The 22,957-nt window shown below is 45.4% G+C and overlaps 4 protein-coding genes across 4 annotated transcripts; 1 reads left to right on the forward strand and 3 right to left on the reverse strand.

Annotated features, from left to right (window-relative positions):
* Positions 1-412: 412 nt before the first annotated feature.
* Positions 413-1,552, reverse strand: V8C40DRAFT_236749 (uncharacterized protein). Its single transcript, XM_083214110.1, has one exon. The coding sequence runs from the start codon at positions 1,210-1,212 to the stop codon at positions 796-798; it is 417 nt and encodes a 138-aa protein (XP_083075921.1). The 5' UTR covers positions 1,213-1,552; the 3' UTR covers positions 413-795.
* Positions 1,553-2,095: 543 nt separating this feature from the next.
* Positions 2,096-3,044, reverse strand: V8C40DRAFT_236752 (uncharacterized protein). The gene is made up of 3 exons (XM_083214111.1): positions 2,733-3,044; positions 2,414-2,671; positions 2,096-2,354 (listed from the first exon to the last, which is right to left on the reverse strand). The coding sequence occupies exons 1-3, from the start codon at positions 2,950-2,952 to the stop codon at positions 2,230-2,232; spliced, it is 603 nt and encodes a 200-aa protein (XP_083075922.1). The 5' UTR covers positions 2,953-3,044; the 3' UTR covers positions 2,096-2,229.
* A 1,215-nt stretch (positions 3,045-4,259) lies between these two features.
* Positions 4,260-5,027, forward strand: V8C40DRAFT_156306 (uncharacterized protein). The gene is made up of 2 exons (XM_083211382.1): positions 4,260-4,456; positions 4,519-5,027. The coding sequence occupies exons 1-2, from the start codon at positions 4,439-4,441 to the stop codon at positions 4,936-4,938; spliced, it is 438 nt and encodes a 145-aa protein (XP_083075923.1). The 5' UTR covers positions 4,260-4,438; the 3' UTR covers positions 4,939-5,027.
* A 1,814-nt stretch (positions 5,028-6,841) lies between these two features.
* V8C40DRAFT_285037 (uncharacterized protein) lies at positions 6,842-22,023 on the reverse strand (the record flags this gene model as incomplete). The annotated part of the gene is made up of 4 exons (XM_083222279.1): positions 21,295-22,023; positions 9,080-21,147; positions 7,920-9,005; positions 6,842-7,854 (listed from the first exon to the last, which is right to left on the reverse strand). Exons 1-4 carry the CDS (start codon positions 21,906-21,908, stop codon positions 6,842-6,844), a joined length of 14,781 nt encoding a protein of 4,926 aa, XP_083075924.1. The 5' UTR covers positions 21,909-22,023.
* Between the last annotated feature and the right edge of the window lie 934 nt (positions 22,024-22,957).

The following is a 22,957-nucleotide window of genomic DNA, read 5'->3' on the forward strand; positions in this document are numbered from 1 at the left end:
GTGATCAATGTCACATTGATCAAATGTCCAAAATTAATGTCTAAGGAAAGTAATCCATAGCAGATTTGGTGTAAAAAACATCCGATTCTCAGGTAATCTTGTGTTTGGCAAAACAGAGTGTGGGCTAGATTTCTTCACATGTCCGTGGCTTGTTTTCGCAAAGCTTGCTGCTGTATAATACCTTAATAAATCATGTATGATTACACTTGTGAAGGCATATCATTGGATGTCTCTCCAGGATTTTACTAACAACTATCTCAATGAAAGTTCATACTTGAGAGCCCAAACAGTAACTACTCTAATATCACTGTACAAGACTTGTTCTGGATTACGGCAAACAGCAAAGATACTTTGTCGACTAATCACGTTGCTTATCTGCCTTTACACATACAATCAGCACAACAGTGGTAGCTCATGATAATATTTTTAATTACGCTGTACTCAGCCACAGCCTACAACGTAGGCAAAGCGCTTTTTGAAGACCAGCAACAAAGAAATGCCTATATCACGTAACCTAGCAATTGTATTGATAACTTCGTCATCTTATAAATATCCTCTCTAAAAAAGTAAAATACACGATTTGATGTTAAAATCTCTGCGTAAAGGCAGACATGTGCATATCAGAAGAGCGGTCAGTATACTCAATTGGAGAATATGTGTCCCTTGCAAATCGAGCTCCTAAACGAACTAAACATATTGCGGACCAACTATCTCAAAAAAATTCCGACACTCAAGCTTCGTGACGAATTAGGTAACCCAATAAAATGCATTTGTACTCTGAAACGGCAGATCTGGTCACATAACAATGCAAGTAGAAGGTAAACAGAGCCATGTTCTAAGTTTTTCTGAACATTTCGAGGCATTATCTTCTGCTGTTGTGATCTGGTCTTCGCGTGCATCTAGTGGCCCCGATTCGCGGTGCTCTTGCTCAAATGCTTCCTCTGCCCTTCTATATTCTTCCAATGTCCTATGACGATACAGTGACGATTCGTTAGGATTTTCGACTGGTGATATAGGCGCTAATTCGCTAAGATGGGCCCAGCTGTCAGGAATGCTGTATCCTGCCTGGCCATGGCTGTGTCTGGTTGAGACTCGGCGTGTATGCGCGATGGATTGGTCGTTGAGAATACTGTCATCATCGGATATATGGTGTAGAGATTGCTCAGGGGGGACAGCATCAGGTATATGGCCACTGATGCTTTTGCGGGCCATGTGTAGAAGAGCTTGGCCTTTCGAATTATCCGTGAGGTACGCTTTGACACACTTGCTATTTGCCGCCAATATGAGGATCAGCCAAAAGACGACTATAATTGTAAGATCTTATGGACATCTGCATGGGACTAAGTATATACCACCTTGATAAGTTGAGGCATTAATGCCGCCCTTAGTCAAAGCGTAGCGTCTACACAGAGCAATACGCCAATATCTTTCTAGTGTGTCTGCATGACGGCATCGCAACTAAAAGAAAGTCTTGGGATCTTAGACGAACCCAGTGAGATGTCGGAAATACCGGGGATATTTTAAAAGCTAAGCCGTATCAAATAAATCACCGTGATATATTTACTTTACTTATGTCTATACATTTTCTCCTCCATAACAATAAACCCTTTCGCTATATACTAATAGCATCGCGTGTATAAATCGCCACACGGTATAAAGTAAAGATTGCAATCCAGACATCACCATTTGATACAATTTAATTATTATACTTTTTAAATAACTTGAATAATTAATTATTAATATAGTAATAAAATTAATCTTTATATTTAATTTATTAATTATATAATAAAATTAATCTTTATATTTAATTTATTAATTATATAATAAAATTACTTATTATATTTTACGGTATAATATCTGGCGCGTTTGCTTGCAGAACTTGAACATAAGTTTTCCTCAGCAAAGGCGCTATATTGGGATAGAAGCAATTGCTTACCGATTTAGCTTCTTGGTTTATTCACGCTTCGGCTATCTTTCATGTACTTGACGACGCCGTGCTCTGCGAGGAACATTCGACTCTCCGCTCTGTAAAACTAGGAATGGCCGCTTCAAGTACTATCGATACATAGTCAAAGTTTCTTCAGGTTCGTAGGAGGTGTCAATACATGTGGAGAGGTGATGGCATTGATAATCTATTTAACCCGGCCGCCTTCAGCTGAACGCTCAAATTAAAACCTGCTAAACCATCGTGAGACTGATTGACTAGCTCTTCTAATTGATATGTCCTGACTACATTTTAGGCACGTTTTCCTTTCCTCCATCAACGCAATGGCCGAAGCTGTTGGAACTACCGCAGTAGAATGTGTCGAGGTTGTTGCCTTTAGGTGCTAGGGTGACATATCCTGTCCACGTACCTAATTTTCCATTACAGAAATTAGAGGTCTTGTAGCGCAGCGTAAAAAAGAATACTTACCTCCGTGGGTTAATTTCAGGCAATGGACGCCGCACACGTGGTCATCGACGCTTCGCAAGTATTCGGCGATGGCGCCTTGAATGGTCTTCAATTCGGCTGAAGTATCGCAGTTCCTTCCAGTGGCATAAACCTTCCAACTCACTCCGTCGATAGAGCCAGAGTGAGCTTTACAGTCGTGCTTGTCGGAGTCACCTTTGACTAAACCGGCAATGCCGAGGGAAACCTGGGCTATGACAGCAGTGACAGCGACACATACGCCTTATTGCGTTGTTAGCAAAGTGTTCTATCTACGAACGAACTTGGGCGTGCGAGTGGTTACCTGCGCGAGCGCTGCTTGCAGTACATATTTTCACATGCTTTCGGGCTTGGAGATCATTCTCAAGATGTTCCGGACTCCAATTTTCGAACTGTTCGAGCTCGATCTCCGCAAGCGTCTGAGGGAGATTGGTTTCGAGTGTGGTAGGCAAGTCCTGCAAAGCAAATGGCGAGGCCAAGCCAAGCCCAACGGAAGCCAGGAGCAAAGTATGCGAGTACTGCATAGGTGGCAGATGCGATTGTATGCAATTTAGAAGCTGTAGGCATGATTCTGTTACAAAAAAAGGAACTACGAAGCCTTGGCTGGAGGCTTGTTATATATACATGTAAATACAGATTTTATTACGCCGCTCATTATATATATATTAGGTGCAAACACAGCCTCTACCCCACATTGATGGTGAAGGATTTGCGAATAACGTAATGGAAAGTAAATTAATCTTACGACTCTAGATAGATATTGGCGCCCAGTAGGCGCACGGGGCCGTACAACTGCACGGACCCTTAGTTAGCAAAGCCCGCTATAACAACAAAGATACACGCTGTAGATGAGAATAAATAGCATCTAATTTATTTGGCTATACACATCTATGATATTATTAGGTCTAAACTTACCGCTGCAGATGAGGATTCCGGTTGAGAGACCGCTCTAGTCGACAATCTAGTAACACCTTCACTCCCTACGGTCGTTCCGGCCAACACTGAAGGTAGCGTTTTAGTAAAGTAAGGTTGGTTGAAGTGAGTACGTCTCGCACAAAACAGTATACCAATTTCTACCAAAGTAACTACATGTTGATCAGAGTGGCTGTGTCTCATGCAGAGCGGCGCAACAATCCCTGAGCAGCGCAAAAACCCCTGTCTAAGTAACTGCATGTTGGTTAGAGTGACTACGTCTCGCACAAAACAGTATAACAATCCCTACCAAAGTAACTACATGCTGGTCAGAGTGGCTGTGTCTTATGCAGAGCGGCGCAACAATCCCTGTCAAAGCAACTGTATGTTGGTTGGAGTGGCTACGTCTGGCATAAAATAGTATAACGATTCCTGTGATTTATGGTTATATTTAACCGTCACTTTGGCAGGATAATGTCATGATTCCGCCCCTGGGATCAACTAAAGACCAGGGCTTCAACATTACTGTTCTGAGAAGTAGGTAAAGCTCACAAAATATCACAACTGTCGAATATCGTTCTCTCTCTGAGGTTACCGTATCTCTAAAGAGAAATACCACTCTCGTCAATTGAGTGACTAGTTCAAGTGATTGGCGAGAATAATATTTAGATTGGTCGCTGAAGTATGAAATTAAAGGCTGTCTGTTCAATGGGACTATCTGAATCATATACTCCTTCATCCTTCATCCTTCATCCTTCATCTTTGATCCTTCATCAAGTGCTGTCATCTTTCTGAGTTGTACTGCACGCCTCATGAATGCGCTGTGCAGCTCTCTATGTGTGCTGCACATCTCTCCTTAGTCTTGGCAGAGTTCTCTTCCTACTGAGTCATCCTGGTGCCTAATGTCATCCAAATGGGGTGCGCATGGACCTGGCCTAAACAATCGACTTTGCTTGTTGGTCGTCACATCGTTGCCTTTTCCTGGACATATATATTACGAAAGGACATCATACCATACCCCGCATTTGGAAAGCGTGATCCTCTCTCGAAATTTTCACACGTCCGCGCTTTCATTATTTGTATTAACTCGTTGGAGATATGACAGATAACTTGTCAGCAAGTACTCCTCGAACTCTCTCATTTATCAGTATGCTAACTATTCAATGATCCAAATATAGGATCCGATCATACCCCAAACCGTCGCAGACCGACAGCCTGTGGGCGACAATATGTCTCTGCGCGACATACAAAGATCGATGAAGAAGGATCCAGACGGACAGGGCATAAGTTCATTGGGCTACGATGGTGTGCTTCGCACTTTTGACAACGAACGGAATATTCTTGATGCAGTTGGCCTCAACCCAACCCAGATCAGAGAATATTACGATGGTCGACCGATGCCCGAGAGATTGCTCACTGCCGACGGCCGTAACATATCCCAGTGGGATATGTTCCACCCCGATGCGGAGAATATTCCCAGGAAGTTTACAGAAGAGGATAAAGCCAAAATTCGGGCATACAACGAGGATTTGGAAAGGCGCGGAGTTACATGCTGTGTTTCAGGTAAGTCAGCAGACGACGGTGAATCTGAGTACTAGATAGTTCCTTTTCGCTTTGTATCGCTGCGGAATGCTCATGGTTCTATGCCTCGTCTCGCTCTTTTCTCTGTTATCTTAAACTCAATATAGAAGAGTAAGATAGAATACTAATATTATTACTATATGTATAGCTATCCCTACAACTGTAATATATATTGAAGCTCTGCTAAAAACTTTATCACGGTACTTTCGGATGTAAGTTTCCGATTCCCTTCAAATTCGAGATCAAGGCTTCCTTCTCGTGGCGTGGCGTATATCTCAGGACGATTACGAGGAAGTAAGGGTCGTTCATAAAATGACACAGTGCTAGGTGACCCCAAGAATGAAAACTCAGTTTCTTCTTCCTGCTGGAAGGATGTTCGCCAGCCGAAATCCGTCACATTTTGTGGCCAGTCTGTACAGTTTCTTATGATCTCGACCATTCCTGCAGCTTCATGTGACGAATCTTCAATGAAATGGCTTTGTAGCTGCGAAGCAACTTCGGCGAGAGAGCTGTTTGTAGTTACACTCACTCGGATCGGGACCTCTGTCATGCAGGGGCCCACAACGTTTTGGAGATGACTTGGTAGCATTGAACGGCCGGTCACAAGGCGACCAAACACCACATCCTGTTGATTAAATTGACGAGAAAGGGCGATTGCGCACGCAGCATGGAATATCACCGCAGGCGTAAACCCTCCCATGCTCTGAGTGTTTAGCATTGGAATTGTTTTCTTGATTGTCAATCTGTCATCTGTAGCGTATGTGTCATTTGTTGAATCGCTGAAACTCCATGCTGGATATAATGATCCATGAAGCCTTGAAGCCCAGTAAGACTTGCTTTCTCTCTTCTTCTTCTCGTTGAAGGAAATGAAATGGGCAAAAGATGAAGATGGCAATAGCCGTTGCTGATTATACAGGGTCGACAAAGTTTGAAGAACCAATCCCCAGCTGAAGCCGTCAAATTGAGCATGGGAGATTCTGAATACAAGCTTATGCTTTCCTGAGGCGTGTTTGACGCAGATGAAACGGACGAATGAACGACCCAATTGTCGAGGTCTTTTGAGATCTTCCCCGCAGATTGAATCTATAAACAACGCCAAATCTTGGTTGTCTGCATCTACATGATCGTATGTTGGCTTGAAGTTTGATAATAAAACTTGCCAAAAACGACCATTAGCTCGGATGAAGACAGTGTGCAGAATGTCGAAATGATTCACTAGGTCAAAGCAAGCGCGCTCAAGCTTTGGGAAATCCACATCAGCAGGCAGATCAAAAATCCAATGAGGATATCTGTTCGGCGGATCCTGAAGTGCATCTAGTATGGAGCGTTCTTGAAAATCTGTTGCGGGAATCACGTCCCTGACAGTTTCGAGCTCAACATCTAGAGCAGGCTTTACAAATTCCTTCAGGAAGGCTTGCGTGTCATTAGACTCTAGTAAGGAGAATGGCGTTGCCAAATGGCAATATTCATCGGCATTGACTTCTTTGACCAACAATGCCAATTCAGACAAACGCGGTGACTTGAAAATGTCTGCAACAGTCAGCGATAAGTTTTGCTCCCGTGCCGCTGAGACTAGTCGCATAGCGGCAATTGACTCTCCGCCAATGCGGAGAAAGCTACTCTCAGAACCAATACTTTCAGCATTGATCTCAAGAACAGAAGACCATAAGAACTGAAGCCTTTTTTCCATCAGAGTGGATGGCATGGTTCGCGGTTTCCCATGAGATTGTAGTTCCACAAGCTGCTCTAGGGTTCGCCTACTTCCAAGTTCTCGTAGAGACCGCCGATCTGTTTTGTTTGTGGTTGTCATGGGAATCTCTTCTACAAGTATATATGCTCCAGGGACCATACTATACGGAATAAAGTCAGCAATTTCCCATACACTCATATTAGACAGTCAAATAATAATAATAATACTTACTATTGCGGAACACGATCCCATAGCTTCTCTTCCAACCCTTCCATGACTCGTCTAAGTTTTGACTGTACATCTTCCTTGAGTTGGATTGTATTTTCTTCAGAAAGGCTTAAGAAAACGGCGAGAATTGGGTTGGTGCTATTTTGTGGCATAATGATCTCCGCGGCGATGCCATCACACAAGCTGGGATCGCCCATACATGAGCGCACATGATGTTCTACTTCCGCCAGCTCAATCCGTTGACCTCGAAGTTTAATTAGACCGTCTTTCCGCCCCAAAAAGTCCATGGATCCATCCGAGTTGTAGCGCAAGAGATCGCCGGTCTTGTAAAGTGTACCGTGACGCCCTGGATGTCCCCCGGCGCCTAGCAGGAGCCACGTCGGATCCTGAATATAGGCTGCTTTCGTCTTGTTTGTATCGCCAAAATATCCTTTGCTAACGGTTGGCCCTTCAATCATGAGCTCTCCAACGGTGCCGATAGCGGCAAGGCGGTCTGGGCGACCTGGTTGTACGAGCCAAGTCCTTGCACCAAACGGATTTCCGACGTGATTGTTCCGTGTTTTGGAGTCCAGGTATGCAAAGGATAGTGCTTGAGCGCATTCGGCTGGCCCATAAATTCCTATAACAGTTTCCGCCTGAGTCCAGCGAGAGATCTCAGATGCCTGAATGGGCTCGCCGCCCATTGCCAAAGTCCTGATGCCAGGCATCGAGGATGGCTCCTGGGATCGGGCAACCGAAGGTGTAAAATACACATAATCACACTTCATCCTATTGAACGCGCCAGCGATGTCGTTTTTGCGCTCCCACTCTGATGGGATACATAGACAACCTCCACATATCAATGTCTGTAGGTGGTTGGACCAGGAAACATCAAAACTGTATGATACAAAGTCAAAGACACGGGTTCCTTCATGTATATGCAGGATATCCGTTTGGTGGGTAGCTGCTGATGCAAAGTTTTCATGTGTCGTCAATATACCTTTAGGCACGCCTGTGGATCCGCTTGTGAATACAACTACTCAGTGTACTAACGTCAGCATAATGACTTGTCAAATGAAGATAGAATCGAATGGGACGTACCGTATAATAGGTCCGAAGGGCTAATCTTGGGCAGCATGAAGTCCGTGGGAGCTTCTGGAATGCGGCTATGGTCAATACCGACCACAGCAGTATCGGAGAGGCGGCTTGCCAACGCTTCATTGTTAACAGAAGACAGAATCAGTTTAGGGTTTACCTGTTGGACAATTGATCTCAGTCTCGATTCTGGTTGAGTCGAGTCCATGGCGATGCATGTCCCTCCAGCCCGCATTGCGCCAAGAGCAGCAACAGGATACCACACTGATTTTTCGAAGCAGAGAGGAACTATACTTCCAGGCTGAACACCTAGAGCGACCAAGTGGGAAGCCAGACGATATGACAGATCATCTAGCTCAGCATATGTCAAGCTTCCATCCCAAGAACATACTGCCATTGCTTGGGGCTGTCTTTTCATTGTGTTCCCAATTATATCATGCACACACTCTTGGACTGCGGTGGGCACTGAGCCATTCCAATCCCAGAGTTCCTTAATGTCTTGTGGACTGAGTAGATCGATATCTTCTACCGCTTGAGTAGTCGAGTTGCAAATCTGGCGCAAAACGTGCTCAAACTGATTGGCGATGCGCTCCATTTGAGCCGAATCAATGATGTTGGAGTCGAAGCTAATTTCCAGCTCGAGATCGTTGGGCTTGGCCAACTGGCACATCATCATAACCGCATTTGGATTGAAGTCGTCAAGACCGTCCTGAGTAGAAACCACCTCAGGTTGATGCTGGAATGGACTACTGCCTCCATCCGCATATTCAGTTTGGCTTGGAGGCTGTACAACTAATAAGGTGTTGAATCGACTTGCACTCTCTGCATCTGTGTTGATTCGTCGAATATCGAGCAATTCGGTCTGCTCATAGGGAATCATTGCAATTGCTTGTGCTTGAACATTTTGTAGCAACCTATCCACGGTCGCTTTTGGGTCTATTTTGACTCTCACAGGGACGGCATTAATAAGAGGGGCGATCATGCGATCGAGGCCAACTAAAGGCGCTTGTCGTCCAGTGACCATTGCTCCAAAAATCACATCGTTCGAATCCGTGTAGCGAGCTGTGAGAATCGACCAAGCTGTTCTAATAACTGTGAGATGCCCAAATTAGTAAATGCAGCAACCAATGTCATGAGTACTGATCGTTCCGTCGTTGAGCACTTACTTGTTGAAGCCGTGGCGTCTGTGTTCTGCCAGTTAATCTCTTTTAGATGACGTCGAACAGTGCTGTCGGCTTTAGGTTGATGGTTTTGATGCGGCAGGGCTGGAAATGGGATCGCCTCCAACTCTGAAAATTGATTACTCCAGAATTTTCTTGCTTCATCCTGATCAAACTTCATGATGTGCTGGATGAACTGTTGAAAGGGAGCAATGAGACCCTCGCCTACATTACCGGCGTATACTCTTGTTACCTCTGCCAAAAGTAGATTCAATGAGTAACCATCGTAAATCGCATGATGCTGAGTGATGAGACAAAGCCGCCCTTGAACACTGGGGCCTTGGATAATTGCGAGTCGAGTAAGGCGTTTGTTCAACCCCATCGTTTCGCTTTGATCTTGCTCAAGATATGCCTCAACACTTCCATAGGTTTTCCAATCGATAGACTCCTTCATCTGCACTTGAACAAGGCCTTCCGATGGAACGTCGACTATTCTGTAGCGCAGAATAGGTGCTACAGCCTGACTCACTCTTTCCCAAGCATTCCGGAGACGCTCTATATCGACATCATCGCGTAGCCGCAAAGAAAATCTGGCTGTATATGAGTTTTCGGATTTTGCGGTCATTGAGAGAAGAGACTTTTGCACTCCGGTACAAGGAAATATGTCCTCGATCTGTAAAATGTCGACTCCACACTGTCTCGATATATATGCAAATGCTTGGTCTTTTGAGCCTGGATTTTTGAGCAACGAAAACGGTAAAATCACGTTATCGCTTGCCTCAGGGCTCTCTGATTCAAAGTATGTCATAAGCTTTGCCATTTCAGACAACCGCGCTGCCCCCAGGATGTTTTGCACTGTTAGATTGACTCCCTGACTATGAGCCACAGCGGTTAACCTCATAGCCGATATCGAATCTCCCCCAAGCCTCAAAAAACTACTGTTCTTTCCAATTTTGTCCGCTGGAACTTCTAGAACAGCCACCCACAGTTGTTGAAGATGAGATTCCGACTGGGTTAGCTGTGATTTGCCATCTGAGGAACTCCCTGGGCCGGCTAATTGTTCTAGGGTAATACAGCTCCCCAACTGGCGCAGATGTTTCCGATCCGTTTTACCACTCACCCCAAGGGGAATATTTTCCAGCGGTATAAAGGCTGTCGGGATCATGTAAGATGGAAGTCGTTGACGTAACTCGTACTCAACATCATCCATAACATCTCGTATGTTGATGTCATTAGTCTTTTGAAGCTGGAGAAATACAACTAGCGCTGGTCTTCCCGTAATCTTTGGAGTAATAATCTCTGCGACTGCTGTATGAACTTCCAGCCTTGTAAGCAAACAGCTTCGGACATGGTGCTCAACTTCAGAGAGCTCGATTCTTTGTCCTCGGAGCTTAACTTGCGTATCTTTTCTTCCAACGAATATGAATGTTCCGTCAATGGAATTGTATTTTACGAGATCTCCTGTTTTGTAAAGTCGACCTCTCCGTCCGGGTATAGAGCCGTCAGGACTACCATTTAATAGCCATTGTGGATTTTCAATGAATGATCGTTGTGTATTTTCTTTGTCTTCCAGATAGCCTTTGCCAACCAATGCTCCCTCCAAACACAGTTCTCCCACAGACTCGATTGGTAATAAGCGGTCACTGTTTTCAGGATCCACAACCCAAGCAGAGACACCTACGGGCTTGCCTATAGCTAGTCGCGATGGCATTATATTTGGCACGTTATAGTATAGTGTTCCCGCAGAGCATTCAGCTGGTCCATAAGATACAAAAGTGTTTGCATACGGCAACCACCGAGCAACGTCGTCCTTTGTAACCTCTTCGCCACCAAGATGAACATTGCGCAACGTCGGTGTTTGTGAAGAGTCTATTAGACGTGCCGTGGAAGGAGTGAGAAAGATGTCTGTGGCGCAAAACCTCCGAATGCTCTCCGTCAGATTGTTCTTTCTTTCTGCATCACTTGGGATACATAGAGTACCTCCGGCAGTGAGAACATGAAAGGCGCTCCAGTAAGATGCATCGAACGCATAGGATGAGAAATCGTACATTCGTGAGCGATTATGGAGCTTTAAAGCGCTTCGTTGATGTAATACCGCGCTGCTAAAGTTTCGGTGCTGCATGAGACAGCCTTTGGGCGTTCCTGTGCTTCCACTTGTAAAAATTGCGTACAATAGATCAGAAGGGTCAACAAATGGCATCTCTTTAGTAGCACGGCCTGCTTCCTTGGCCATAGAAGATTGAATAAAGTCTGAACTGTCGCTCACGACCAAGGTTCTTGTGCTCCAAGTAGAGCTCAGTGATTCTTGTAAGGCAGAGGTCAGAATCAACAATGGTTTGACTTGGTCGATGATTGACCTCAGCCGTAAGGTGGGCAGAGTGGGATCCAATAGAAGGGCAGCGGCTCCCGCTTTAATAACACCAAGAAACGCTATCATGGCAAATTTTGACTTTTCAGAACAAATTGGAATGATCATGTTCCGCTTAACACCGATTTGAACCAACTTATAGGCAACTGCGTTGGCTAAGCAATCCAAGAGCTTGTAGCTCAAGTCTCCATCCCAAGCAGAAATTGCTAAAGCATCAGGTTGTATTTGGGCAACCTCGTCAATAAGATGATGGACACATCGTTCAATGCTCTCCGGTTGATCAGAGTTCCATTTCCAAATCTCGTTGAGGTCCTGATCACTTGCCATAGTGATATTTTCAACAGATGAATCGTCTAGATCATGCGAGCAAAGATTTCTCAGCAATTGGTCAAAGGTTGTTGCCATTCTTTGGACCGCTTCATTCTCGATAACAGTCGAATCGAAGCAGAATTCCAATTTTAGTTCATTCTCAACTAAAGTAGAAATCAAGGAGAATGCATATGAGTTAAATCCATGATAACGACGAGATTCAACCTCAGAGTCGACCTGTGTAGATGCCGAATTAAAAAGATCATTTTCTTTCGTATTTTGCTCCTGCGGTTGGATGACTAAAAACGCTTGGAATTGACACGCTTGTTGCGCTTCATCGCTGATCAAGCGTATTGTCGATAGCCCCATTTGTTCGTATGGAATCATATCGGTCGCTTGATGCTGCATTGCATTGAGGAGTTTCGCGACAGTTATTTCTTTGGTGATTTTGGTTCTGATTGGCACAGTAGCAATGGTAGGGCCTACTAGCCTCTCAATACGTTCAACTGGAGCCTTGCGCCCATCTACCACTGTCCCAAATACAATATCCGTTGAATTGGAATACTGCGAGCATAGTAGTGCGAATGCGGAGCGTATCACTGTCGACGGAGTGATATTGTCCGTCCGCCAAGTGATGTCTCTAATAGACCGTTCTAAAATGGAATTCGTCTGTGATTGATATGTTGGGTATGGTAGGGCAGGGAATTGTACCCCCTCCAAATCCTTGAACTGAGCTTCCCAGAAGTTAATTTGAGCCTTCCTGTCTATGTTTCCCATATATTTGACGAATGACTGGAGATTAGAGTGCGTCAATGGTGTTTTGCCGTTGTAGAAATTTTCCAATATTTCGAATATTAATGGCGCGGTTAGGCCATCGTAGATGGAATGGTGCATGGTCAATACAAAATAGAACGAAGAGGAACATTCCTTCTCGTTGTCGCCTGAACGCGCTCGTTCTTGGCTAGGACTTTTCGAAACGAGCCCATATCGCATGAGGGGGGACCCAAGTCCCATATTTAGTTGTCTCTCCCTTGTGAGATACTCATTGATATCATCCGCCTCAATCCAATAGCTGTGTTCGCGGATAACGACTTGCAATAAGCCTTGCTCTGGAAGATCCACAATCCGTGTTCGCAAGATAGGCAACGTAGAGACTACCTTCTCCCACGCCCTTCTAAATCGCGCGATATTGACCGATGGTTTGATCTTCAAAATATTGCGACCAGTGTAATCGCCTTCACGTTTTATAGTCAGGGCTAATAGTCCCTCTTGCAATGGTGTGCAAGGGAATAAGTCTTCAACGTCATCATAGGCAATGTCGCACATGGATGCTGCCTGTTGACGTAGAAACTCTACTGGCTGCGTTGGATGAAGCAGCGTATATGGGCCGATGGAAGCTGCATCTTGCTCCTCGTCCATATGCCCAAGATGCTTTGCCATATCTAGCAATATAGGATGCTGGAAGATCTGAGCCACTGATAAACGTAGATTCTGCTGTCGGGCTAGTCCAACCAATCGCATCGCCTGTATAGAATCCCCAATTCTCAGAAAGCTATCGTTTGCCGATATCTCAGATGGGTCTATCCCAAGGACAAGAGACCACAGTTCTCTCAGTTTGATCTCGGTAGTAGTCGATGGTTCTAGCTTCTTTTCTTCAGATTCTTGACGTGGGGGGTTGAAGTCAGACCCAATTTCCAGTAATCGAGCTCGATCTCTCTTTCCTGTTTGCGTCGTCGGAATGGATGGAATGGGTATGTAGTAAGATGGAATGGCATATCGGGGTAGAAAAGTTCTAAGCTTTTCGTTTAATCCCGCCGTTAGACTTTCTACTGCATCTTGAGTAGCCAAGTTGACAAATGCAACAAGAGTAAGGTTGCCACTATGTTTAGGCACGACAGCATCTACCACCACTTGAACTTCGTCTCCACCCACAAGGCATTGCCGTATAGAATGCTCTACCTCTTGCGGGGCAACAAGCTGGCCTCGGATTTTGAGTTGAAAGTCCTTTCTACCCAAAAAGATTAAATCGCCGTTGGTATCATATCTAGCCAGATCGCCAGTACGATAAATGCGGCCTGGTCTACCGGATTTACCCACTCCTTGCCCCAATTCCAGGAACCTTGGATCTCTACAGAATGTAAGGTCTGTTTTCGTCTGATTTCCAAGGTAGCCTTCAGCGCACATGGGCCCTTCGAGTGCAATTTCACCAACAGCACCAAAAGGTACTAGCTTGTTGTAGTTTCTCGGATCAATGAGCCAGCAGAGGGTCGGATGCCTCGAACCAATCCGCGCAATAACACCGCTACGCCAGCTCTCGTTGTCAACAGCGCAGAAAGTCGCCACAGAACATTCAGCAGGTCCGTACCAATTGATGATCTTTTGACTTTTTCCCTTCCATCTATCGATGTCTTGCCGAGTGAGGTTCTCACCAGCGAATACGAGAGTCGATAGATTGGGCATATCTTCAGGGTGAAGAAGTTTGGCCGTCGAAGGGGTAACATTAACATGATTGACTCCCAAGTTGCTGATAGCGGCTGACAATCCATCCATTCTCTGGGCTTCTGATGGTATACACACGCAACCTAAACTGGCAAGCGCAGACATGACCTCGATAGTGCCAAGGTCGAAATCATATGAGGCAAACTGGAAGACTCGAGAAGATGAATCGATTGACAGGTATTCACTATGAGCTTTGGCATTTCCCGACAATGTTCTATGGTTCCAGAGGATTTGTTTTGGTTCTCCTGTGCTTCCAGATGAAACAAGAATAGCAGCCGGATCGCTCATTTCCAATATCGGTAATGACATACGTACATCTTGGTGGGGTGTCGTCAACAGTTGTTCGATCGTAAAACTCTTAGCATGTCGGGAAATCATCTCGATGAGAGACTCAGAGACCAATGCGATCTTTACATTGGCATTCTCAAAGACGGTGGCAATTCGACGCTCAGGAACGGCACTGGATTGCAGCAAACTAACTGCCCCAGCTTTAAAAACAGCAATTTGAGCGACAGGAGCCCATTTAGATTTTTCAAAACAAAGTGCAACAACTGAGCCCTTTACAGCTCCCAGCTGCATCAGTCTTTGGCAAATAGTAGTTGAAAGGTCTTCAACTTCTTGGTAGGAAAACTGTCCGTCCCAAGCATCTATAGCAATCTTATTTGGATGCGCTGTTGCAACTGCCGCGATGATATCGTGAATGCACGTATTCGTCGCCTCAGGAAGCTCTGCATTTCTACTCCAGAAAAATTCCAGGTCGTTGTTGCTAACTGTCTGTATTTCATCAAGTGTAGCTGCCGTCATATTTTCTGAGCATAATTGTCCAAGTATAGTCTCAAACTGATTCGCCATGCGACGCATTTGCTCTTTATCAATGATGTTGCTATCAAAACTCATTCGCAAACGCAGCCCATCAGATGCTAATTCGCAAATAATCATCAGAGCATACGTATTGAAAGGATCGGTGCCTTGTGTACTGAGATTTGCTGAGAAGCTTCGAGCTTTGAACAACAGGTTATCTTCATGCAGCCTCTTTCCTTCAGCTACGGGCTGCACCACAAGCAGAGTTTGTATTATGGAAGAATCCAAATGCTGGTATAAATTCTGGATATTCTGGAGTCCAAACTGCTCATAGGGTGTTGTTTCGATCATTTGGCGTTGCAATCGCTCAAGAAATTCTCCGACGGTCTCGCTCCAATTCAACGAAACCGCAACAGGTATTGTTGATATGGTTGGTCCAACACAGTTTTCTATGCCTTTGAGGTTTGCTTGACGTCCACTGACTGTCAGTCCAAACATCACATCACTTGATGACGTGTATTGAGCAGCCAGAATTGCCCAAGATGACCGTATTATTGTGGACGGCGTGGTTCCAGTACGTGGCCATTTCAGTGAAATTGAATGTTCAAGATTTTTATTTGCCTGCGGCTGATAGTCCGAACTTGGTAAAACCGGAAATTGTCGAGGTTCTAAATTTGCAAGCTGGTTTTGCCAAAAGTTATATGCGTCCTGATGGCTTACTTGGCTTAGGTGCTTGATGAAGTTTTGGAACGGTGTAACAGCCAATCCAGGTTTTCCAAAGTACTGCGACTCAATCTCATCTAGAATCATCTTCAATGAGTCACCATCATAAGTACAGTGATGGATTGTGAATATGAAATTGCGACCAATGATGGCGGCGCGGCAGAGTTCTGTCCCCAAACCCATCGGCTCCAGTTCATCATCCCGGACATATGCTTCCACATCTTGGCCAGATCGTAAAGGAGATGCCTTGAGAACTACCTGCACCAAGCCTTGACGAGGAATATCTATGATTCGTGTTCTCAAGATCGGTAGCTTTTCCACTGTAGCCAGCCACGCCTGTTGAAGTCGCTCAGCGTTGACTTCGGCTTGCAGCCCTAAAACACTGCGTGAAACGTATTGGCCGTGTTTCCTAGCTCCTAGAGCCAGTAAACCTTGCTGTAAGGATGTGCAAGGGTAAATGTCAATCACTTGAGATTCCGAAACTAAGCACAATCTAGCCGCAAATGAACGACCCTCGGCCTCGCTAATGCTGCTTCCGAGAAGTGAAAACGGACGCACTACCTCGAGAGCACTAGCATCGTGCTGGATCTTCAATGCCATTTTCTCAAGTTCAGGCGCTTCGAAAATATCTGCAACCGTCAATAAAAATCCTTGTTTACGTGCAGATGCTACCAGGCGCATGGCTGTAATGGAATCGCCTCCTAGGCGGAAAAAATTGTCGTTAGCATATATCGCATCAGCGTCAATGCCGATAACTTCGGACCAAATCTGGTGCAGTGTTGTCTCCATAGCACCAGAGGGCGTCCGTGTTTCTTTGCGCAAAGGCTGCATGGATGCCAGTTGTTCGTGGGTTAATGAGCTGCCGATAAGGCGCAGGCGCTTCCTATCAGTCTTTCCAGAGTGATTCATGGGGATTTTTTCGATAGAAATATAGACTTTTGGTACCATATATGATGGCAGATGGTTTGACAGGTCGAGTTCCAATTCTTCAGCCGGCAAGGCTCGCTTGACGAAACTTGCAACGCCTTCCTGATGAGCCTCGGTGCCCACGGGACTAATGAAGAGAGCCAAAGTATCGCTGCCGCTGCCCGATGGAGAAATGATTTCGGCTACACTTGCTACATCAAGTTTTCCAAGCAAGAAAGCTTGAGCATAGATTTCCACCTCGTTCAGGTCTATTCTCTGGCCTCTTATCTTTCTTTCTGAGTCCTGCTTTCGGTTGATAAAGAGAATAGTTCCGTCAACGTCGTACTTAACCAGATCGCCAGTTCGATAGAGTTGTTTACTCTGTGAAGTCGGTTCATAGGTACCGCGACGAAGCCAAGACGGAAAAAAGAAAGCTTTCTCGTTCAACGTCTGGCTATCTTTACCAGTGTAGCTCGCAAGAAGAGGCCCTTCGATGCACAGTTCCGCAATTGTACCAATCGCCGCTAGGACACCTGGATTTTTGGGCTCGACAAGCCAAGTCGCGCCAAATTTACTCGTGCCAATGATTCCATTCTTCCATGTATTTTTGTCAATTGAACATGAAGTTGCGACTGAAGCTTCAGCCGGCCCATACCAGTTATATACTTCATCGATCTGCTCTGTCCACCTAAACGCAGTCTTACGTTGCAGTTTTTCACCCGCAAACACGAGAGTTTTCAACGAGGGCAGTCCTGTGGGAACCAGAGTTTCGGATACAGAAGGCGTCAAACATAGCCAATTAGCCTTGGCATCATTGATAGCTCCAGTCAGTCGATTGGTCCTGTCTGACTCGGACGGTATGCACAAGCAACCTCCAACAGATAATGTTGCAAGTGTTTCCACTGTGCTAACGTCGAAGTCATATCCAGCAAACTGGAATACCCTGCTACTAGTTGTGATATTGAAAGAATCTCTAGCCGCCTGAATATTGCTCGATAGGGTTTTGTGGCTCCATAGAATAGCTTTGGGTATTCCTGTTGAGCCAGAGGTGAACAATATGAGAGCCGGGTCTGAGCAATGGGTCTCACGAGGTGGAAGTACTCGAAGCCATTCTTCGTCGCTAAACTGTACCAACTCGGAGATAGAAAAGGTTGGGATTAGATCTCGGAAAGGACATGCATCAGAAGAATTCGACACAATTGCAATTGTTGGTTGTAGGCTTTGGACTATAGCTTGCGCTCGTTTGTTCGATGTCGGTGAAGACATCGGTAGCACGACTGCACCAATTTTAAGAGCAGAGATCATGCTGACAGCCATCCAAGAAGATTTCTCGAAGCTTAATATGACAATTGATCCGGGACCAACTCCTTGTTGTTGCAGGCGGCACGCTAAGCGGTTTGAAGCATTTTCCAGCTCCCCGTAGCTAAATTCTCTATCCCATGACGAAAGAGCAATAGCATCTGCAGAGTTTACAGCTTGCTGGTCAATTAAATCGGTTATAAATCCCTCGGCTACCTCTGGCAGGGTTGCGTTCCAGTTGAATATTTGCTTGAGATCTCCTTCGCTGCTTGAGGCAATATGGCGCAATGGTGACCTTGTCATTTGTTCACCGCAGAGCTGTCTTACCAAGTGTTCCAACTGATGTGCAAAAAGTTGGGCTTGCTCCTGCCGAATCGCGCCTGAATCGAAGTTGATTTTCAAGTTTAATCCAGTATTCTCCAGCTGACAGATTATCAGCATTCCAAATGAGTTGTATATGCCCATGCTATCGTCCTGTCCGTCTTTGGACACAAGGCTGAACGTAGATGTATGCCGAGAATCACTTCTAGTATCTAATCCAAGCAACTGGGATGTCTCATGCACACTTCCATTAGTTTTAAGAAGTATATTGTTGCGCTCTGTATCATTTGTCCCTCGCTTGAATATGTCTTTCGGGTTATTAAGTTTGAGGGTTTTTGCATGAGAAAAGAGGCCACCATCTGTCTGACTTGTCCCTTGCGTAGCTGGCTGAATAACTAGGAGAGTTTGGAATTGGCTAGCCTCTTCGTTTTCTTCTTGAGCGCGCTGAATACGCCGGAGGCCAAACTGTTCGTGGACAGAGAGCTCTATGGCATGCTGCTGGACCTGTTGTAGAAGAGTTTCCACCGTAGAATCCCAATCAAATTTCGTTCGTATCGGAATTGTAGCAATTGTAGGACCAGCGATTCGAGATATTCCAGAGACAGGGGCCTGTCTGCCACTTACAGTGGCTCCATACTTGACGTCGTTCGAATTTGTGTATGAGGCAAGTAACAATGCAAGTGCTGAGTGTATTACTGACGATGGTGTAATACCGCTTCGTGGCCACTCCAAACCTGTGACTTCATGGCTTATGTCGAGTTTTTCATCTGACAGATAGCCAAGAGATGGGAAAATGGTGGCCTCGGAGTCAGCAAATTGAGACTTCCAGAACGTTGCTGCTTCTTGGCTGTCTGCTAACAAGGCATACTTGATAAATGGCTGGAAGGGTTCAAGGGGTTGCAATGTTCTTCCGTTCTGTCTGTAAGATGCCTCGAGGAAGTCCAAAATAAGTGTTGTGGACCATCCATCAAATATGGCGTGGTGCCTTTCCAGAATGAAATATGGGGAGTCACCTCGTATCACGCCTGCGCGACATAAAGGAGTCCCCAAACCCATGGGCTGTGCTAGCTCCAGAAAGCTGTTGATATGTTTAAACTGTTGCAGCTGCCGCACACGGCTGTCCGCAACAATAATCTGCACAAGGCCTTCCCCAGATAGATCGGCGATTCTTGTTCGAAGAATCGATGCGCTCGTGACGGTGGTTGTCCATGCAGCCTGTAACCGCTCAATATCAATATCTTTGGGTAGTTCAAAAACAGTTCTCGAAACGTAGTCCATCCTCAATTTCGGGGATTCGCCTTCAAGACGTGACGCGCCCTCGTTTCTGCTCGTCATTGCAAGCATTCCTTGCTGTAGTGGTGTGCAAGGATAAACATCTTCTATTTCGGCCACTTCAACACCACATAGGATTGCAGCCTCTTTGCAAATATCGGTCTTGTTCTTTGTCCCAGTCAGCATGGAAAACGGCATGATCTCATCAGCTTCGTGGCTGATTGCTTGCTTCTCAGTCATCCGAGCCAGGTCTCTCAGCGTTGAGCTCATAAAAAGGTCTGCAACAGTCAATGATAATCCGTACTCTCGAGCTTTCGCAACTACACGCATGGCGGCCACAGAGTCACCTCCAAGTCGAAGGAAGTTGTCTGTGGTGCTAATAAGGCCAGAGTCCAAGTCCAAGACCTCTGCCCATACCGTACTGAGCTGCTTCTCTTTGTCCGTAGCAGGCTCGCAATATTCTTTAATGGAAAGAATTGTTGATTGCAGCGCAATAATCTTCTTCCAGGACATAGTGCTTCCCATTTGTCGCAATGACTGGCGATCAACTTTTCCGGTAGAGGCGACAGGGATATCATCAATTGGGAGGTAGATGCTGGGGACCATGAAACCTGGTAACACATCTCGTAACCTGTCTCCAAGACCATCCAGTAATTTTTTGACGCGTTCAGTATCCATATCTTTTGTCGAGACAAACATAGCCAAAGAGAAGCCATCACTTCCAAAGGGCTGAATAATGTCGACAATAATTGGAAGAGAGTCGTCAAGGCAAGCACGTACGTGATGCTCAACATCACCAATTTCGACCCTTTGGCCTCGTATCTTCAACTGAGAGTTATCCTTCCGGCCAATAAATAACAGCCTGCCATCAGGCTTGTATTTTACAAGATCCCCAGTCTTATAAAGTCTACCCCGCCGGCCGGCTCTGTTACTACTTCCTGCGAGTAGCCATGGGGGATCGTTGACAAATGCAACGGCTGTCTTTTCAGGATCCGATAAGTAGCCCTGACCAACTAATGGACCCTCGAGGTACAGCTCCCCAACTGATCCTATAGTAGCAAGCCGGTCGGAGTTGTTAGGATCGACAAGCCAGGTAGAGAAACCAACTCCGGTACCGATATCTGGGCGACCCTCCTGGGATGGATTGATGGCGGAGAAGGCGCATTTGAAAGTGCATTCGGTAGGTCCATAGGTATTAAGCAGCCTCACGCGGCCAGCCCATTCGGTCACGTTTTCCCGATATGGCATTTCGCCACTTAGAAGCACCGTCTCAATAGTTGGCGGTATCGGATTTATTGTTCGCAGAACAGTCGGGGTTATGTTGATCAAGGTCGCCTTGAAAGCAGTTATGGCGGACGAGAGATCGTTCACCATGTCCGGCTCTGAAGCAATGCAGAGACAGCCACCTGCGCATAACGTATGCAAAAAGTTGCTCCACGCTACATCGAAGGAATAGGGAGCAAAGTCAAACACACGCGCTCCTCGGTGAAATCCAAGCTTCTTGCCTTGGTAGTGGACTGCACTTCTAACATTCGAGTGGCTAATACAGGCACCTTTGGGCTGCCCAGTCGTACCTCTATATAATCCCCATGTGTCAATAATACAATGCGACAAGCTAGAGATACACTTGAAGTGAGGGCCGTTGTAGCCTGCTTCATACAAGTACCAGGTCCAGGTTTTCCAAGGGAAATTAAAAAGGGAAGAAACGCCGAGAACCACTTACGACGTGAACGATATATACACAATATCGGATGGCGAGATGGAGGGTAATGAAGATGAATGAACTCTTGAGAGTTCCTGAACTTCCAGTAATGTGTCGTCAAGCTGAAGGACCGGCGCATCCATCAACAGAGCCGCCCTCGGAGCATATGTAGCTGAAGAAATGATCAATCTAGATTTTGTCTGGTGGACGATTGATCGCAATCTTGTATCAGGCTGAGTTCCATCAAGGGCTATCGCGCTACATCCTGCTTTGATCACACCAAGCATTGCGATACAAGTCCATCGTGACTTCGGACATAAGATCGGTATGTTCGACTTTGGTTCGATGCCAAACTCGAGAATACGATGGGCGACCTCGTCAGCCAGGTCGTTCAACTGAGAATAGGTGAAATCACCATCCCAGGCGCAAACTGCCAGGGCATCTGGCTGGCTCCGAGCTATTTCCTTGATAAGATCGTGAACGCAACCTTCCACTGGAGGCGGTATCAAAGCATTCCAAGTCCATATCTGATCAAGGTCTTGCTCTGACACAGAATCACTCTTAGAGTTGGGTGGGACGACTTGTTCATCTGCCATGACTGTGGCTGAGCTATCGAAGCCTTGTGTCTCGGACATGTTGGAAAGTACAATTATGATCAAATCTTGTAATTTGGCTTATGTTTTCCGTTGCTGCATACTGGAAGTGTTATGGACTGAGGTGGAGGTATAATAAGATGCCTCTACAATAATTGTATGCTATCAGCGGAGCTGTTCCCAGGCGAAAATAAGCATTCAAGTTTCAGCTTAACCATTTGTGTAGAAACAATCACGGCATATAGTGCGTTTTTCCTGCAAGCTTCTCCGAATATTAGTAAAAACAAGCTAAAGGCTGTGGAGGACAAGATAACATACGTAAATGTCATTGCTCAGACCGAGAGAGGTCCGTACCCTAGAGCTTAGTGACTCTTATATATATAGGATCCTAGGCTATAACGGATTGAGGAAATTACAAAAGATTGCAAAAATCGCCCTAAACCTACCTAGTTAAAGTCACCTATATTTAAAAGATAAAATTAGCTTTACAACCACTATAGCTCCTATAATGAAATAAACATATATATAAAAGTCATTTTTTAAAGTTTTCTTAAAATATTTTTTTTTAAAAAAAATTAGTGTTAGTTTGTTACTTCAATTTTACGTATAAAAGCTGTACGTTTCTTAGTAAAAAAAACTATGCTGATTTTTAGGGTGTTTTGGGGATTTTAGGATTAATAGAAGGTTTCCTTCCAGTTGGATTACGAGAGTGGATTCAACGGGTAGATTTCATCTTGACCGAACTTTCATGTACTCGTATTCTACAAACTACAGGGTAATATCTTACGCAAAAACGAGACATTGTGGACCTCACAAAACGCAACTACTGAGGACGCCTTTGGCTTATCCCGCACTCGCAACAGTACCAATGTTATCTCCCAAGGATGGATTTTAACCTGTTTACGGTGGCTAGTTCCTCGCCACGGTGTGATACCCCTTGGGGCAGTTCAAATCGGTTCCCCGTACCCTGGCATGTGTGGAGTTTCCAAAAGATCGTGGACCTACTCCGTAAGTACTAGCAAAGAATATGCAGTCTTAGTCTCGAGCCGTCCCGACACCCTGGCACGACTTAGGTCATTGTAACATTGCCT

This window comes from Trichoderma camerunense (genome assembly GCF_050948025.1).
Source record: "Trichoderma camerunense strain CBS 138272 chromosome Unknown V8C40scaffold_4, whole genome shotgun sequence".
Lineage (NCBI taxonomy): Eukaryota > Fungi > Ascomycota > Sordariomycetes > Hypocreales > Hypocreaceae > Trichoderma > Trichoderma camerunense.